Raw genomic sequence first — 20,348 nt, forward strand, 5'->3', positions numbered from 1 at the left:
GGCAAGTTTCAAATTAATTTTTCATAGTCAAAAAGTACAACTTCACCTCTGCACTTCCAGCACCAAAGGATCTTTGCATACATACTAAGTTAAGGAAGATGGGATTTTGAGAATAATTAGCGTTATTCATTAATTAATGCCACTAAAACAAAAATGTATGAGGTTACAAAAGCAGCGGTGCCGCTCTGTCTCACCTGGTACCGATGTCCCCAAAGCCACGAACACCACGGCTGTCACGGAGTCCTTCAGTCCTATCGTGCAGCCGAAGTGCGATGCCAGATCCCCGGTGACGGCGGTGAGGACGCCGATCAGTGAAATGGAGACGAAGAAGCAGGCCCAGCCATTCCAGTACTCCGTGGGTGGGACAAAGGCAAACAGAACCTTCCAGAACACGGTGAGGAAGTGCATGATGTAGTCGAAGCAGGAGGGCAGCCGCTCTTCACCACTCTCCTCCTCGTCATCATCTCCTTCAGGGGAAGCAGGAGATTAAATATAAATAAGTCAGACATGAACTAAAATTCCTCTAACAGTGAAATTATAGGCAATAAACCTTTTTAACTGAAGGTTACTCAGTAACACTGACCATATTATTTTAGTTTTTGAAATTAGCTTAGTTTAGCTTGCTTTACCAACACTCTAGCTGTAGTTAGACTTACATTTCCTTATTTGAGCTTAACCTGGTGCTCGAATTTAGAGCACAGTTCTACTGTTTATTCAGAATTCAGGTATAATTAACTGGTTCATTTTGGCCTTGAAATTTTAGCAGCAACATTCTCTCCAACAAGCTAAAATAAGCTAGCATACAGTAGCATAATTTAGCCTACTTTAGCAGATACAGCAGTAGCAAAAAAAAAAAGAAGCATTGTTCATTGTCATTACTCCTTAAAATTCATCTTTCTGAAATTAAGGCAATAAAATAATAAAAATTGGCAAAAGAAAATAAGTTTGCCTTAAACACTGCTCTTAAATTTTGTCATGTCTGGACTATTTAATCTAGTTTAATCTTGTAGATACTTGAGGCTACTACTAACTAGCTGCTAAAATAAACTCTGTACGCTTAAGAACTGATTTAGACAGTTTCTCTCCAAAAACAATTTATCTGGGGTTAAATTTCTCTTTAAGGAAGAAATTTTCTGTATCAGAGGCAAAATGTGTAAGAAGCTCCTCTGGGTAGATGAGCCTTAATTTAAATGTTCAGAGGAAAACCAGCTACTGTATGTAGCTGCTACATACAGTAATCAGCTACTGAATGAAACTGGACCAGAAAATGTAATAAAGACAAAATCTTAAAAGTTAATCCAAATGTCTTTACATTATGTATTTCACTTCCTAAAATAAATGAGCTTTTTCGTAATAATTTACTGAACGTGTCTGTAGTCGGTGTGTATTACCTGCGCTTACAGTAACAGCGCTGACAAACTGCTCCCTCCAGCTGCTGCTTCCCACCACCAGGGCCAGATTTGTCTTCTTGATCAACTTATCTACTGTATTCTACATCCACACACAGGAACACGCATGCAAGAGCACACACACCAAAAAGCAAGAAAGACACGACCCCAAGTTGTTGATTCACCCGCAGCCACACACAAAGAGAAAAATATTGTTTTCAAGTCCTGAAATTCACAACCCAAGTGGCAGAAGTATATTTAGACCCTGATGGGACGTTGAGGTGCAAGATGTGTTAATTAACACATGCCATGTTCTAGAAATTGAGAAAAATGCCTTCAGGCTTTTCTTCTGGGCTTAAAGATAACAGCAGCTGGGAAAATGGAAAAGTAAAATATCCTGATTCAGTCAAATCCTGCAGGATTTACTCTGTGTGTTTAAGGGAGCATTGAAAGTAAAACATGTTTATTTATACAAGTAACAAAAATCTGGAATTAATCACTTTGTGTTTTGTAGGGAAAATATGGAAGACAACAAGGACGAGCATTGCATGCATGAGAGAGAAGTACCTTATTAGTAAGAAGAGTATTTACTGCTTTCTACACATGCATAAACACACACATACACACACACACACAACAGAAATGGACAAATGAGGCACAATAAATGAGTGAACGAAAGTACACAAATGATTTATTACATTAGAATCAAACAAAATGGAGGCAAACAGAACAACACAGTGAAAAACGGTGACAATGAGCTGCTTCAAGAAAAGCCAACTCACTTGTAAAGATCCATGCTTTGATTATTTAACCGTTGGTCCGTTTCTGAACTAATTGCACCCATAAAGGTGAAATTTGTATGAAACTGAGCAGAAAGCTGGCAGGTTTTTATTTCCTGGATCAGTGAGCGACCAGCAACTTTTCAGAGTCTGATATCTTGCAGAAAAAAGATGAATAAGGTTTTTAAGCCTTTGGGAAGGTCTGATCTAATAACGTCTCAGGAGAGAGGATTACTTTGCATGGTCCATTACATGCCAACAAGCTGAGATTTATGAGATTAACAATCCAATCTTTTACTATCATCCATCTACAGTGTTTGAAAAAGTATTCATACCTCATAATTTTAGCACATTTTCACACAATCAAATTTTTAATTGGGATTTTATGTCACAGAGCAAAACAAAGGGGTGCATATTTCTGAATAGGAAGGAAAATAAAACCAGTTTTTCAATCTATTTTGAGAAATAATCTGAAAATGGAGTTTCTTTGTATTCATCCTCCCTGAATTGGGGCTTTCACTGCACCTATAACTTAGTTTGTCTCTTTGCACTTACAGAGATTAAAAGTTTTGTTCACACTCCTTGGTAAAATAGCTAATTTCAATTTGCACATTTCAGATTTTTCATGTAAGGCCTTTTTATGTTAAGAATGCATCAAAGCACACAAATCATCTTTTAATTAAGACATTTTATTGCCTAAAATGCAGCGTTACTTTAGTAAACACTTGCTCATTTGTGGCAAATGACAAATGTTGACTATTTTTTTGGATTACCAATCAATAATTGCAAAGAAAAAGGTGCTTAATGTATTTTATTTTTTAAGAATTTGAACTTGATGAAGCTAAAACTGCAACTTGAGTTCCAGGTAAATTTACAAAGTGTTCTTTTCAAATCTTATGTTTATATTTTTGCACAGTTTTTGCTTAACTACTGCTCTGAATGTATTGTTCTTTCACTAAATTACCTTTTTAGAGTTTGTAGACTCCAGTTAATGATGTATTTAATTTACAATTATTTACAGTAACTGAAAAATCCCAATTACTGTATTTTATGAACTTAAAAGGGTTTAATTTGATTTAAAAAAAAAAGCTTTGTATTTTCTTTTTGTGTAAAACGGCGCCCTCTAGTGAGTTAAGGAATAAGTGATTTTGTGTGGTACACGACGCTCACAGCGCTCTGTCAAAATGTTTTAGCTACATTACGGCTACCGTAGTCAGGAGCGGCGTCGAGAAATAGGTACTGTTCTTTGACTTATGACTGTTTTGTTTCAGTTCATTTATATAAGAAAAAATATCAAAAATTCGCCATTCCTTAACAGTTATTATATTATTAAATTATATTAAATTATAATGCGGACAATACGGTAATCCGATTAATCATTTCAGCCCTAATCTGAATGGTCTTGACAGTTTAGCGGTTTAAATGATCAAATAATGGACCGAACAGATGTTAAAATATTGACATGCTGTTTTATGTTAAACAATATAAATGTTGCTCTTCCTTGTTCTCTAATATTCTGACAAATCGCTGAAGTTTTCCCAGAACAGCTGGATTCATTCTGAGGTCAAACTGGGTGACTTCTGAAGGGTTACACAGGATTTTATTAAGGACATCAGAGTAAACGTTGAATCCAAATGCACGCTACTCTTCCACTTCACCATTTTGCAGGACTTTGTAATGTCACATTAAGTCAAAGCAGTATGAATACCTTTACACTGTCCTGATTATTGGGGCGGTAAAGGTTAATCCCAGAGCACACTCACCTTAAACTCGTAGGACTCCTCGATGATCACCTCCACTTGTGTGTGCTCACCCAGACTGGGGCAGCCCATCTTGGCCACCTCTTCCTCCTCCGCTCCCACCAGCGGCTTGTTCTCATTGGAGTCACCTGGGTGAACAGAGGGGTCATAGGTCAGCAATAGTCAACATGTTCTGATTCAGAACATAATTTTTAAAATTAGATTATTATAAAATGTAATGTTCTTCAGCCTTAATGATAAGATATAAGTTAAAATAGTTTATTTGCCATGCTCATCTCTCTGATTGGGAGTCAAATTTATGAATATGCTGTTCCTCAAGCTAGCATCACTAGCTAGCATGAAATGGAAGATGCAACAATTTCTCTTTTTAATGCAGGAAAAGGTAGATGGATTCACATCTGATTTTTGGAGATAATTGACTGATTTATATTTTTATTAATCCAAATATGTTACAGATGTTGGTAGTAAATACAGTGCTGGAACTCTTCCTATCATGTATGGACTAATGTTGTTTTGGCACATTGTGTTGTCTCTCTTTTCTTAGACGTTGACCGTTTTTTGACTTGATGTCTTTTTTTTATACGGATGTAACCCGTCTCTGTTCGTCTCAGGTTGACTGCTTCGCGACAGACATATTCAGTTTTACTGTATTTATTCTAACAGAGGAAATCAAGTTGGTGGACAACTTCAGTCCAGAAGCTTCTGCCCCACAGTTACCGACGGCAACAGAAAAAAGGGGGCGGAGCAGTCAGTTACTGGTTGCTATGGTAACCACCAACTGTCAAGAGCAGCGTAACTGAACTTAAAACACCAATAAATGTCTGGAGAAACAACTTGTTGACTAAAGATACATTCAAAGAATAAACAAATTTTGACAAACTTCACATTTATAATATCGATAAAATAAAACTCTGCCATTCATACAAGTTTTTTACAAGAAAACGACCGAAGGAACAGCAGTAGCCCTGCTGTGGAGGACACTGCTGCAAAAAAAACCTTTAAAAATTCACAGGAAACTAAAATCAGACAGTATGAGGCAAAGAAAAGGTGTTTTTCTTTGACCAGAAGTTGATGCTGTGTGGGAATCCCTGTCCTAAATCATGAAAACCTCATGATAACACAAGTTATCTTTCTCTGGGCAAAAATATTCTAAATAACTGAGAAACTATTTCCAAAACCCAGCAAGTTAGTCAAGCTACTGATTGGCATTAAACTGTCAAGCTCTGCTTTGCTATCTTGTCAAATATTCTTGCGATTTGTCCGATTTTACGCAGCAGCTGAAGACGTTTCATGTATTATTCAGTCTTTTCACCATCCTTAATTTATTCGCTGCAGTGGGAATTATCACTGAAAAGCATGAAGTCTGCAGAGGGAAGATGAGTTTCATTATCGGCTGTCATATCCCTCATGGGGAACCCAGGCTGTTCAGGAAGGCTTTTCACTGCAGAAACAAACGGACGCGCACTTTCAGCATTCTCCAACCTTCCTATCACCTCGTTACCACCTGTCGCATCGTTAGCCGCTGGGCTCCTTCACAACGCCCGTTTCCTCACTCAGGCTGCACAATCGCTGCTGGAGCTGCTATCTGTGTCTTCCTGCTCTAATTGAAAAGCGGAGCATGTGTTACAGTAAGCGTGTGGCGTGTTTAAATGTCAGGCTGCGTGTTCTTTAAACGTGTTGTAAACCTAATTATATTCCCCTGTAATGAAACACGCCCTGGGCTGTTGCTCCTTCTTGTCCAACATCTTGACTGTGAGCCTGTAATCCACAAGAGGAAGACTCCACCACCATGGTCACACTGTGGTGTGCTTCATTTTCCTTGATGCTACGTGTAAAACTCATCTGGTAATATTTTAAAGATATAATGGTGACAAGTGTAGAACATAAAAAGTAAATTTCCCCTCATTTTAGAGCCAGAAAATTAAAAAAATAATCTTGTATAAAAATAATCTGTTATAATCTAGCTTCTTATTGTTTCTCAAAGCAGATTAACTAAATAAAACTTTAACAATGTTCTGTTTGGACCAACAGAAGCAAAAAACACCTTTCTAGCATTAATATATTAAATGAATGTGTGATTCTTACAGGGAACATAGAAATATGATGAAGTGAGCATCTTGGGTTTGTGTGTTCAGCATATAGTTTCTCTGGTAATAAAATGTTTTTATGATTATCATTTGCAATTTCTACATCCCCTCTGTCAGTTAAAAATTTCTGCTGATTGTGATTAAACACGTCGATTAGTTAAATCCTTTTTTACCCACAATAATTAACATCAACTTTTCTTGTGTCTGAGCCAAATGAATGACAATTTTTATATCGGTAATTTAACTTCCCTCCGTCTACAGCATGTGTAACATTAGCTTAAACTGATGTTTTATGGACAAAAACATGTTTTATGAGAGCTGATTGTAGACAGATTTTTGACAGCGATATTACAGTAATAAACTCTTACAAGGTAAATAAAACTACATTTTACGAAGCAGCCTTTTTTTCACAATCAAGTCTGGAGGATTAATAATGCACCAAATGGAAGAAGTTTTCTGGCCCTTTGTGAAAACATCTGGGGAGCAATTAGCTGAATGTGGGTAAACGTAACATAAACTAGACGGCAGATCTACGATGATGCATTGTGCATTTAAATGAATCATTTAACCTGGATTTAGTTCAGACTAAATGAAAAAAGAAAAATGATTACAGAAATACAGGCTTACTGAAAAGTATGTTTAATACTTGCTAGTGGTTGTATTTTCAAATTTTGAAATTACAACCTTTGAAAATAATAAAGGTTCATAGGAACACATCTAACATATTTTTAACTTGTTCATCTGTAGATGAATCAATTAAAGTGAAAAATATTTATTTTCTGTCTTTCACAAATTAAAACTGTGTGTATTTAGTGATTTCTGCTTTGTCAATTCAGTGCAGGAAAAAACACAAATGGACACTAAAATGACTTCAAAAATAATAATGATAATAATAATAATAATAATAATAATAATAATAATAATAATGATCAGAGGAGATTGCATTGGTTTGTGAATTCCCTTCTCTATTTAAAAATGTTGTTAAATCTTGTCCAAGCAATCTCTGCCGTGCTTTAAAACACAAAGTTTCCAAAATTAATCAGATAATCGATAAAGGTAGGACTGGGTTTCTACGTGATAAATTCGCTCTATGCTTAAAACACTTTTATTATTTCAGTATAAAGTAGACGGAGAAGCAGACCCACCATGTTTCTGTCCTATCTCCAGCAGAACCGGCTCTCCAAGCTCAATGGTGAAGGTTTTGTTCTTCTCATACTCTTCATCGTCAATAATTTTCACCTCAATGACCTTCCTGTTAATGAGAGGATAGAAAAGGACGATCAGTGAATGTATGTTAATTAGAAGCATGTTAGAAGAAGTTAAAAAGCAGCCAGAGGTCTCTTCAGATCACACAACTTTAAGTAATAATTAAGAATATAATCTAATTGTCTCTGGTTCAGCAGCTCTAAGGTTGCTTTGCAAAAAAGACTGAAGGCTCAGGTTCATGTTGACGGTTCGATACTGTGTAGTGAATATGGTAATATCTGACTCCCGGGTCCTGAAAGATTATTTTCTGAAGCTGCAGTGCATGGCGATGCTCAGCTCAGCAGCCATTGTGATGTTCTTTCAATTAGAGTCGCCCTGAGGCCAAGACTAAAATGCAGCGCAAAGAACTTTGGGAAAAACGTGTGCAGGAATCTTAACGAGTAAAGTGGAAAAAAAAGAGAGAGCTGTGAAGATGAGCAAAAAAGTAGCTCCAACCACAGCGGCAACAATATCCCAGTATGGGTTCGATACTGAAATATGGACGAGTAAAACCCTAAATGTTTGGTTTTTACGGTGGCTCTGAAGGACCAACAAAGTGAAAAAGCCACAACTAAACCTGTCACAGTAAAAAAAATTTGCTGGACAATAAATTGTTCCAGAAATTATTGTGATACATTATAATGTTGTGTTTTGAGACAAATAAAAACCCACACACAACCGACACCATAAATAAAATGGATTATGATGTTCCTATAAACAAAATAGCTCTTCAAAATTATTAACAATAAAAAGGGAAATTATTAAGCCCATTTTATTTCATCATGCAATTAATCAATGTTTTGCTACAGGCTTGTCCAAAATCTTTGTGCTCACAGGAAAGGGACTCTTGTATCTGAGTAGAAAATAATTTAAGAGTTGTTACAATTCATAACCCAAAATATATTTGACATCTTTTTTCACTTTGTAGAGCTTGCAGGGTAATTTCTGTCTGTTTCCCTCCACCAGACAGTTTCCTGATATCTTCACTCTAAAGCTCTAAATAGGCTTTGGTTGAGAGGGAAAGGGTGAAAAACTATCTCAACGAAGCTGGGAAACTTCTGAATACTTTAAGTAAAAGACTAGAAATATCTCATTGTTGTTGGAAAAAAAGGGGTGTCCAAACTGTGGCCTGGGGGTCATTTGTGGCCTTCGGACTAATTTTTTTCCGGCCTCCAACTGCAATTAAAAAAATGATGCAAATTTGACCCATGGATGCATTTGGAGAGTTTTAATTAGTAAAGAGGGTAAAATTATTACCAACATAATGTGGCTTCTTTCATAAGCATTTCACTTTTTATAACAGAGCTTTAACAAAAGGTAAAATAAAATTTAACCAGAGATTTCTTTAGTGAAAAAACCTGTAAAAAAAATTACTGCATATTGGTTTGTTTTACGAATCCCTTAATTTGTCATGTAACTTTCTAACTCTCTCAGAACCAGAATTGTTTTTTTAATTAGCTGTAATTATGAATCATAACAAAAATAAACACTAATACCTCATCATACAATGTGATGAGTAGGACATTTTGTATGGAAAAACATCAGTGCTTAGCAAAAGTTTGATATAAAAGTTTCTACACACAATATTTTGTTGTTTTTCAATTAATATTGAGTGACTGTAATTTTATTCTTCTGTGGACAGGAAGAAAAATAAGTCTGAAGGAAGAATCAAAATGAATATTTAATGAAATCCCCTTATTGACTTCACTGGAGAAACAGCTTTTACTAAATGTCAATTTAAAAATTATGGAATCAGAGTTTTTACTTTTGTATTCAGAATTGACTGGATGTAATCAGATTAGTATCGGACTAGTTTGTTTTTGTTTACAGCTTCCTGTGATAAATTTTGTTGCAGTTTGAAAAGGATTAAAGTGATTGAGTCTGGGGAGAAAACTTGGTGCAAAACTTAAAAATTGGTTTATGGCGTTTCTGAAAGGTGGATATAAAGTAAGAAACACGAGGAACACCGACTGGCTGCTGTAAATCTTTCTGAAGTCTTTCTGGAGGTCGAACAACTACCAACTCTCATTCTTTTCCCATGATTCTTAAAGTCCAAATGTATTAAAATTTGTTAAACCTGGTCTTTGTTTGGAAATCTCTGGATGTTTTGTGGCTCAATTCTTCTGCTGCAAAAACTCCCACAGTTTACTCGCTCTCCAAGAATTACTTTTATTGTTTACAAAGATTGACACAATAACTCAACATTAAACACATCAGTGTTGTACTAATCATTAAATGTTATTTGAATGATAAAAATACCATTTCTGAAATAAAGCATGTAGCTAAAAAGCTGTCATTAATTAGTTTTGACATTAAGCTAATGCTAGCTTAATATGGCTGTTAGCTTCAGCTAGCAAACAGCATTATTCCACATTCATTACAAAGAACCACTAGCCTTTCTTTGTAAACAAAATCATATATTTCAACAACAATAAATACATTTTATGATAAACCTGTGGCCTTTTTTGTGCTAATCAACGTTTTGACTCTAGTTTCTTGCTAGCTTAATTAGCTGGTTAGCATGAGCTACTAAAGTGAGTGGAGGTTGAAATCATCTTGAAATCTTTTATAAATTAAATAAGATGACTTCTATAAAAACTGATACATTTAATTATCTCAGCTTTACATGTTTTCACTAGAGCTAAAAGTAAATAACAGGTTTAATTTGATCAGAAATTTCTTTGAGTTTAGGGACATATTAATCCAACATTGGGGGGGAAAAGAGTTGTATTTATTGAATGTGATTTAACTGATAAACCAGGTATTTCTAAAATTCATAATTTCAAAGCTTTTGCTTTAGTTTAATTTCCTTGGTAGGTTATGCTGCTGTTGAAGAAATTTGATCAAAAGTTGATTTTATTGCATTAATTGGATGCAATGCATAATAATAATAATAATTAATAATAATAAAAACAATAATAATCAATATATCAAACTTAAATGATACTTTTTAGGAAACTCAAAAATACTTAATTATAAGTTATTGTGCATTTTTGATTTTATGCTGTTCCTGTTTCCAATATTTTTTCCTCTGCTACGGAAATGTGTCTAGAATACAAACTAATGAAGATTTATCAGCAATTATCCAGAAGTATGATTTAAAGAAAATGGGACAGATAAAAACTTTATTATTATTAATTTTTTAAATAGCGTTTTTAGTAAAATGTAAAGCAGATACTGAGGGAGAGGAGAATAAGAGACAGGAAGTGAACAAAGATGCCTGAAGACAAGCATGACTAACGCGGCGTTTCTGCTGAGATACGAGCGTTACGACTCGGTACACACTGAGCTCATTCAGGGGGACAAACAAACAAACAAAGTTTTTCTGAGGACATTCACTTCATAATTCATTGATTGGAGCTTTAATCTGAGCGATATCTGTTACAAAATCTCCAAACTCATCAAATCCATCCTTATAAAGCGACTCTGTAGAAGGAAGAACCAGACCAGAATGTCCTTATTTTACCCCAAGTGGCCCAACACCCAAGCTTGTCCTCAATACAACACAGTGACTGCAGATACAGCAAAACAAATTATATAACGGCACGAATGCACAAACTTCCCTGTATTTACTTCATTCTCGTGTTTATATGAGCAGGCAGCCGCCGCTGCACGGTGACCTGAACATCTACATACAAACAGTTCATCTTACAGCACACAAGCAGGTAAGCATGAAAACACGGCTCCCACTCAACACCTGGACAATTACAAACATTATTCACCCAGCGGGGCAAACTGCATACAAAACACTCAAATATATATGCAGAAAATGCTTGTTTACGTCTGTTCCCACTTCTCTGCTCTTTACTTTGCAGAAATAAATACACACTTGTATGCATGTTATACGCTGTTAATGATACATGTGCAACGTAAACGGTGCTAAAGCCTTTAGCAGCAGAGCAGGTTGTGTTAATATTAAAGTACAGATGACTTACGGGTTCCTGAACTAATTGGTCAGTGTGTCCCATTTTCTCCCACTTTTAATGAGGCGTTGGAAAATAATATGTCGATCACTCGTAGCGCTTCCAGGAATTATTCAGAATTTAGGATTTGAGGGATTTAGCAGATTATCTCCTCACTATCACCACTGAGGATTATGGTTGATCTCAGACCTAGAGAGGCAAAACATCAGAGGCATTTGAGCAGAGAAACTTTACTGAAATATTCTCTAAAAATACATTTGATGCATCGTCTAATTAAGTATCTAAATAACAGTTTAGCATCAAAAACTTTGGTCTACTGCAAGGTTAAGAAGATTCATTAATGTCTTCCAGATTTATTCCTAAAATAAATTATTTATTTTACAATCAAATGATGCAGAATCAGCAAGAATCCCTTCTTGGTCACTTTAAGAGATGATCTTTTCCTCTCCACACAGAAAACTCGAAGCTTCCCACCACTGCTGATGAAGCCAAAGTCTCTTTTTCTTTCTCCAGTCTATTGGCTGCCAGAGCTGTCAGGTCGTTTGTTTAAATTGTACCAGAAAGGTTCTGCTCCAGTTCGTTTTTAGCGATACAGTACATCATGGAGGTGCAGCTGGCACTACGGAGCAACACCAGACTGTTTTCAACGCCTTTTTGAATCCATTTTATGAAGCGATACCGACGTTTTTAAGGCAATAAGAAATGACAAGAGGCAGTAATAAAGTGGCCACTAAGTGCATATTCTGCACAGTTTTGGCTCAAAAGATTTGGTTTTAGTGATGAAACAATTAACTGTGATTAATCAATTGTGGAAATTAACTAATTAAATTAAGGATTAATTGGTTAAATTGGGCTACTTCAATAGATTGACTTCAGGTTGGGGGTTTTTTTGGACGGCCCTGCTGTAACCACTGCCATCTTTACTGGTTTACATTCTAACAACTTCAGCAAATAAAGTCACTAATCAGGAATAAAAGGTCCAGAAATTTGGGAAACTTAAATTAGGATGAAGTACCAGAAATGTTGTTGGCCTTTCCTAGAATCATGTCTTTCTATAACACATAACTACCCAGTAACATTTTTAAATTTCCTTAAGTATTTATGTATTTTTCAGCGTTTTGGATAAACACTTGTTTATCCAAACTAATCTTGCGTAAAAAAACAAAATGTTTTTAAAACGTTGCACTTTGACCTCAGTAGGAGCGCCTCTGCCGTGTAGCGTTAGCTGCCTTTAAGTCGATTTGGTGAATATAGGGCATCATAACACTCAGTGTAGCAACTCGTCATTAATAATTTCTCAGAAACCTCACTGCTCTCCAACCTTTACCTTCGCCTCTCTCGCCGTCTCATCTTCCTCGTGTTTCTGCCTTGTTACTTTTTGACATCTGCTCCCTGGAAAGTTTTTTTTTGTCAGGCTCAACGCCTCGGACTGTCAACGGTCTGACACCAAACACAGACGCACCGACATACTCCGCCAGGTTCGGTGAACACACCGCTGCTGCTGCCAAAAATAGAACTAAAAACCCAGAGCAAAGGAAGGTTTTGCTCGCTAACTGCTTCGGACAGGATTTTTAATCTAGTGCAATGGAGAAGTTGTCCTTGTAGTTGTATTGTTGCTCTAAAGTTTGTTGGTAAGCGAATGACTGAGCGACAGCCTGATTTGATTAAGTTGGGACCTCATTGCATTACCTAATGGACGAAACCTCTCCTTACGTCTTTATCTTTAATCTCTTTCCTTCCCAGCCTCCTCGGGGTTCAGTTCTACGTTTTGATTTGCAACATCAGACACATTGTTTTAAATGTTAATAAGAAACAGCGTTTTCAGACAAGGCCTCTATGGGAGCTGCTAAAACCAGCCAGTAATTTCCTTGAGTAAAGGCTGATTTATGTGCCTGCTTTATTCTTCTTCTGGTGAAAACCTGGGCTGTAAAAAAGATTTAAGAGCAATACCTCAAAAACAATGCAGCACGTCTGGTTTACTGCCTTAATAAAGTGAATAATGAAGAGATGGGAAGTGGAAAAATTGATCAGCAAAACTGGAACAAAGACAGCAAGTAATACGCTGCAGTCGTGGTAAAAAGAAAATACAACCTTTTTAAAGACTCAAGGTTTTTCTCTCCCAGGACATAATAAAAATTATTGTCATTATAAAGGTAAAAATAACCTAAATATAGCCAAAAAGAGTAAAATATCTTAGAAAACTAAGCGTATGTAACAGTATTTGAATGGGAAAGTATCAGCAAGGTGCAAATGTAGGAGCTTTTTGGGTTTGGAGATTACAGAGATTTAATGAAACTGCCCGGATGGAAAGACGTCAATAATGACCTAAGACACACGTGTCAAATTCACGGCCCGCGGGCCAAAACCGGTCCCCTAGAAGTATTTATGTGGCCCTCTAGTCTCTGGAAATAGAACCTGTTGTGTGCTTAAATACTGTTTTATCAATCAAACCAGCAGTTTTACTTGTATTTTTCCATATTAGATCAAGGTGAAGAGATGCTTAATGCTATTTAATTTCAAGACGTTTGTATTCACTGTTACCGTTTTCTGTTACTCATATTTTGTTTTTGGGTAGTTTTATTAACACATTTGGCCCTTTCAGGACATTCCTGATCTTGAAGTGACCCAAAGTAACAATATATTTCATATTCCTGCCCTAAGAGGCTCAATTGTTACTTTCTATCAATCTGGGAAGGCTTACATGGCCATTCGCAAACAACCAGAAGCGCAGTAAAATCAGAAAGATGCAATTAAAGTGATGAATCTAGATGAATCTCAGGAATCTTCTAGAAAAAAGGAAATACTGTAGCTCAAAAAGTAAAAAATTTACTAGAAGAAGGTTCTGAAAATTTGAGATAAATATTCTAGAAAAAAACATTGACTTGACAAAAAATCTTTTTTGACTTTTGGAAATTTTCTGGATTTTAAATGTCTAAAATGTCTTTCTTTTGAAAGTCAGAGCTTTCCAAGTTTCCAAGTTTACTTTCCGGAAAGTTTCTGAGGTTAATCTCAGAATTTGAGGTGTTTTTGGGGTAAATCTTCAACTAAATGTACCAAAAAGTCAGTCAAAATTTTTTGTTCCTTAAAACTAGCTTCTTAGTTTGAAGGAACTAAGAAATTGCCTTTCTGATTTTTTTCTATCAATTTTGTGACTTTCCAGGCTCAAATTTATTTATTTATTTTTAATTTCAAGAAAATTTGAAGTTTTTGACAAAAAAAAAATAAAAAAAAAATCCTCCGTCTTCTAATACATATATTTCAGCCTCAAAAAGAACAACTGTTTTCTTTTAATAATGTGGAGGGGGTTTTTCGTCGAGGCTGTGGGGCTCTGAATGTGCGACCAGGCTTTTGCGGCAGCAGCCATCTTTCTGCTGATCCTCTTCTCTGATTGAAAGCAGCACAAACAAAACCTCTGGAGGGAAGCCAGCAGAGCGTGAGAGAGATAAAACGCTCTTAAAGGGGGAGATATTCCCTCTCCTAATGATATCACGGATTCATAACTCGGAGCTGTATATCTCACACAGTTTGTCACCCACATGCGAACTCCTGATGAGTCGTCTCCAGCTGTGCCGAGTAATAAAGTTACTACACCTCAGATGTGGATGGGAAAACAGAGACGGATAGTTTAACGGAGACAATTTGAGGGCGAGAAAGAGAGACGGATAAAAGACGTGGACATGGAGGCTTAGAAAAGGCGAGAGAGGAAATCTGTGTGTTTACATTTGGATCCAGTTATTACCAAGTAAAACCAGCAGAAACAAACTTAAAGAAAAACAAATATATTTTATGTACTGTAATCCTAATTAGTTACTTTTCTGCTGTTCTAGGAAAACAAATCAAAGAAAAAGGTGAGAGAATAATAAACGTGATGACGAGTTCGGTCACAATAATAAAGTCTTCTGGACGATAAACTGTCCCAGAAGTTATCACGATAAGCGATAATATCGTTGTTTTGAGCTCTTTTTCAAGGAATATAATAACAACATAAAAATGCAAGAAAACATTTTCAAAGATCAATAAACTTTAACTTCTGGTTTAACACCAGAACTGGAAGACATTTTAAATAAATAAAACAAACAAATAAAGTGAAAATTGAAGGAGCTAGTAGAGACCAAACCACCAGACTTTTATCATCCGGTTTTTTGTATAAAGAGAAATAATAAATCAAGCAAATGGAAATTATTGAGCTTGTTTTAATTTAACATGGGATTAATTGATTTATTGCGACAGAATTAAATTATGGAGAACGCGGAGAGATGCTGTATGAAAAATATATTAAAACAGAAGAAGGGAAGCGGTGAAGGACGGAGGCTGTGATTTAGGCAGGAACAAGTCTGAGTGATTAGAAATCCTGAGAGTATGAAGTTTACAGCAGAGAGGAAGTGGAGCAGATATCAACCATGCGGTCATGAAGCGACGGCCGAACGAGGCGACGCACGCTAATACGCTTTCATTTCTCTCCTGATCATCATCCGCCCTCACGGCTCCTTCTCTCTCTCCACCTCTCCCTCCTCTGCACATCACATCCAATCAGCTTCATCCGCACGAACGAGGCCGGCGATGTTCAGCCGCCGAGCAGGAAAACATGACATGCGGCCGTTCACAGGGGTGACGCAGAGGGAAGCGATCCGCAGATGTTGTTTCTGCTCCAGTTTTGGAGGATATATTCCTCTGATGTGATTATGGTTTTCGTCAGGAGAGAATAAAAGGAAGCGCTGCTCGTCTGTGTGGATCCGCGTCCTAATTGAAAACGTTGCATCCTCCCACGTCTTGTTTTTCTCTCCGGTGTTTGTGAACTGACACTTGAGGAAACGAGTCCAGCATCAGCGATCATTAAAGAGAAACGGGATCATTGATTTATTTGTTTTGGTTTTTGCGTGAAAGGTCCAGTTTGAGGAATCAGGGCTGTGTTTGAACCACCTAAATAGTTTTTAATTGGTGGTCCGTTGTCCTGTTGTGTTGGTTCTGGTTTGTTCTGTTTTGGGTTGAATTATTACATATTTGGACAACTATTCCTTCTGGCTCTGCAGCTGGAAGGATTTCTGTTGTTGCTTTTTTTTACTTTCAGACTATTACAATGCGTAACCGTGGCAACAGTGTGCTGTTTTTGCACCTGGGAGCGGCTAATTAGCATCTTAAAATCTCAAATCATGCCTAACCTATGACCCCGAATCCCACAGGAGTTGAAACTTTATGGGTTCAGAGCAGAGAGAAGGAAGTTCAAAACATCTTTTCTCTCTCAGGCGACGTTCACACTGCAGGTCTGGAAACTCAATCCAGATTTATTTGCTGAAGTCTGATTTTGTTTTCTTTTTTTGTAAACGGTTTACTTCCCTGAAGTCACAGAAAGTTTCAATTACTGACCAAATCAGAGAATCACTGGGGGAAAATGACCAAAACCTTGAACAAGAATAAACCAGGAGAAAATATTTCTTCTTAAATAAGCTAATATTACAGAGCAGCTAAGTATAAAGAAACAAACGATCAATAGGAACATCCTGTGCTTTCCATTCATTCTGTCTTCTTGTTTGTTCTCATGTTTGTTTTAATGCTCATTGTGAATTTATGATGTAGCTGAATAGAGCGCTAGCTAGCTGTCAGCACAGAGGCTAAAGGAGCTTCAACTGGGCGACTTCAGACACCGAGCGACTCAGATGTTGTTTATCTTCTTACGGTTCCCTCAGCGCCTCACAGTATGATTAATTTATCAGTTTGTTTTCATGTTTCAACCCATGATGCTTCAGTTTAAAGCAGAAACCAAACATCCAGCGTTCAGACACATTCAAAATGTCTCCCTCGTTTTTAACCGTTTAAAGACACAAACAGGCTTTTAATTTACAGCAGGTATTTATAAATGGACAATTTTTAAAAAGGGAATCTTTAAAAGACAAACACGGACAGGATAGAAGAATGCAAGGAAGGACAGAGGTAAGAAAAAAATATTAAAGATGGATACAAGTTAGGATGGTGGAAAGGAGAAAACAAAACGACAGAAGAAAAAAGTAAACAAGGAAGGATGAGAGAAAACAGGCAATCTGAATAAATGAAAGGAAAAAATAGACAACAAGGAAATCGGGAAAGAAAGGACACAAATACAGAAAGAGAGAAAAGACAAAACAGTGAGAAAGGAAGTTAGGACTCAAAGAAGAAAGTAGAAAGCAAAGATAGAAAAATGGCAAGGGAAGGAAGAACGCAAGAAACCACAGAATAAGACAAAGAAAGTAAAGAAGGAATGACAAGAAAAAGGAAATAAAAGCACAAGGTTGTAATTAGAAAAGAAAGAGAGAAAAGACACGAGGTAAAAAGTAAGGAAGAACGATTGAACACAAGGAAATGAGGAAAGAAAACAGGAAACAAGGACAAAAAATGAAAAGGGAAGGAACGATGTGAGGAAGAAAGTACACAAAAAGGAATCAGTGAAATGGGAACATTTTGAAAAAAGGACACATTTGAAGGACAGAAAAACTATGGAAGGGTAAGAAGAGGAAGAAAGACACAAGGATGTTAGGAAAGAAGGATGTAAGAATTAGAAAGGAGGATAGAATGCGAGGAATGCAAAAGAAGGAATAATGAAAGGAGAAAGTGATTAGGGAAGGACACAAGGAAGAATGAAAACGCTACGGTAGAGAAAAAAGAGGAAAGACAACAGGAAGACAAAAAGAATGAGAAGGGAAGGAAGTACAGAAGGACACAAAGGAGAGAAGCATAAGGAAGAAACAGAGGAAGGAATCGTTGTCGTCTCTTACGTGTTAAGTTTGAACCGTAGCTGTTTTAACTCTTTCATGCATGAATTATGATCCTTTATGTCAGGATTCCAAAGTGTTTTAGCATAAAAAAGGTGGGAAAAAATTTAGCTAAATAACAATTTTCTTGGATTTTTTTTTTTTAGGTGATCAGTTGTAATTTTCTCCAAATACAAAGTTATTTGGAAAATCCATCAGTAGTATTGGTCTTTAAAGGTTACTTGATGTCACAATATTTGTTTTTACTTGTAAGAGTAGAAGGAGGGACTGAATATTCCTGAGTCGATTTTCCCTCTGTCCGCCATATTGGATTTATCAAAACATTTCTTGCACTTGCAGTAGATGGCCAGTAGTTGGCAGTGTATCGTATGATGCACTAGTGTCCATGTCAGTGATCTGTGTGCATTTATAACATAGAAATCCTTAAGAAACCCAGGGAATCGGTTTTAGAGTGCTGTCCGCTGCACTGACCGCTACGCATGAAAGGGTCACAGTGAGTTAACGTCAGGAGCATGAAGGACTTTCAGAATCAGGACTTGCTGAACTCTTCTCTCATGTTTACATCTCAAGGTGAAAAGTTAAACATCCTGCTCTCCCATCTCTCTCTGTTACCACCAGAGGAGCCACCAGTTGGTTTAAGCGACTGTGGCCCATATCTCCTCGTTTCCCTCCTCGCCCTCCGGCTGGTATTTGCTCCAGTTTCCTGTTCCTGCCCTTCCCTCTCCCGCTTGTCTCTTCTCCCAGCAGCCCATCCATCTCTCCCCACCTCCGACTTTTCTGTCTGTTCAGTCGTCCTGCAGAGGTTTAAACTCATTCATCTTCCTCCGATCCCTCCGTCTCTCACAGTGAAGTCAACAGTGTGTTTATAAGCTGGGCATCATGGGAGCTTTTAAACGTGGACGGGCTACACTGGTTCTGTCTGGTGTGTGAATGTTAATGCAATTGATCCAACAGTTTCCCATCTGAATGTCTTCATAATTTAAAAGCTGTTTTTTAAATAAAACCTAGCATTAGTACTATAAGACAAAATGCTGCAGTTTGATATTGGAGGATTTTTTTTTTTTGTCTCTTGGAACTTTAATTTTAAACTTTACAGAGATTTGCAGCTGCAAATAAACCAAATTAAATATGAGAACGAGACATTAATTAAGATGTCTGGCCACAACGACAAGAAGAACATTTAGTTCGGAAAACTGAACACTGTAGAGCATAGTGGTGGCAGCAGCATGCTGTGGGGCAATTTCTCTGTTAATGGTAGTGGTGCAATGCACGATGCGAGTGGAATAATTTAGGAGGAAGTCTTCCAAGAATTTTGGATACAAGTGAGGATGGTGGAAAGGAGAAAACAAAATTCAACTTGCATTCAACTTTACCTGAAATGAAAAATTTTGCACCCAGTATTTCTTTTAAAACATCATTGATGTAGCTTGTTGAATCGTTACTCCGTCTTGTAGACAAAAATAGCACAATTAAATCAATGATAAATCAATACAACACATGTCATGTCAATAAAACACATGAGACTGGCTGAAGACAGATGAGCAATTATATCACTGTAAATCTTTGGAAAGCATTAGAAGAGCCTCCTGCACAGCCAACAAGACTGCAGCAAGTGGTTTCTGGATGGTAAGTCAACGACAAAGCACTTGTCTTTTCCAGCAGGCATTACAGGGTGTATAGAGCGGTAACATGAGCTGACCAAACGTGCTATAGCTCAGCTTATGTTGCTAGGTAACCGGTTGGGCTCAGCTGGGGTTGCTAGGTAACACGTTGTGACTTAACAATTGGAAAGGTTTTGAAATGGCTCATTTTCCAAAACATAAAAAAAAAACATTAAGTTATTGCCAAACACTGTTCGGTTGTTTGTTTGTTTTTCTTTAAGTGTTTAAAGAACACCAAGTGTTTTTTAGAAGCAGTTGAGACTCAAATTTTAGGTTCAAACTCATGCAAAATGTGAATTACGACTAATAAGTCTCCTTTCCTTTAACATGCATACTTTACTTTACTGTCAGTTAGTCGTATGGAGCTTTCAGCAGTTTTTATGTTTTTAAAAACAAAATCAGTTCAGTAAAATTTGTCTCCCACCTAATATCCACCTTGATAGTTCCACTAGATGATCATTAAAACCAGGAGAATTGTACTTTCTGACCTTTTTTTTGACATTTCTGGAGAACAAACTGGCGCCACTGAAGGTGTGCAGGAAAATTTGTGCTTCTGTTGAAAGTTGGGTTCAGGTAACCTTTTTAAAAGAGCCGGCCAAAATTAGCTAAATGCCATTTCTTTCCTGGAACTGCAGAAGAGTCGAGCTCACCTGTGACAATAAACACAGGCAAGAAGGAGGCAGGGAGGGAAGAGGAAGATGATAAAGTAAGGGGTGGTAAAGATGAAGGGCAAATTTTAAGAATTGAGAAGAAGCTGGGAGA

At 36.9% G+C, this 20,348-nt stretch overlaps 1 protein-coding gene across 2 annotated transcripts in view; it reads right to left on the minus strand.

The window, feature by feature from the left end:
* Nucleotides 1-20,348, minus strand: part of slc8a4b (solute carrier family 8 member 4b) — a 129,098-nt gene that overhangs the window by 12,090 nt on the left and 96,660 nt on the right. Inside the window, exons 12-16 of one of the 2 annotated variants that reach the window (XM_044098385.1) lie at nucleotides 7,160-7,266; nucleotides 3,931-4,055; nucleotides 1,956-1,985; nucleotides 1,392-1,491; nucleotides 195-467 (exon numbers count right to left, since the gene is read on the minus strand). In XM_044098385.1, coding sequence (XP_043954320.1) covers nucleotides 195-467; nucleotides 1,392-1,491; nucleotides 1,956-1,985; nucleotides 3,931-4,055; nucleotides 7,160-7,266 — 635 coding nt within the window. The remainder of the gene's footprint in view (nucleotides 1-194; nucleotides 468-1,391; nucleotides 1,492-1,955; nucleotides 1,986-3,930; nucleotides 4,056-7,159; nucleotides 7,267-20,348) is intronic. The other variant, XM_044098386.1, reaches the window with a different exon arrangement.

The sequence above is a fragment of the Gambusia affinis genome, linkage group LG18 (genome assembly GCF_019740435.1).
Source record: "Gambusia affinis linkage group LG18, SWU_Gaff_1.0, whole genome shotgun sequence".
Lineage (NCBI taxonomy): Eukaryota > Metazoa > Chordata > Actinopteri > Cyprinodontiformes > Poeciliidae > Gambusia > Gambusia affinis.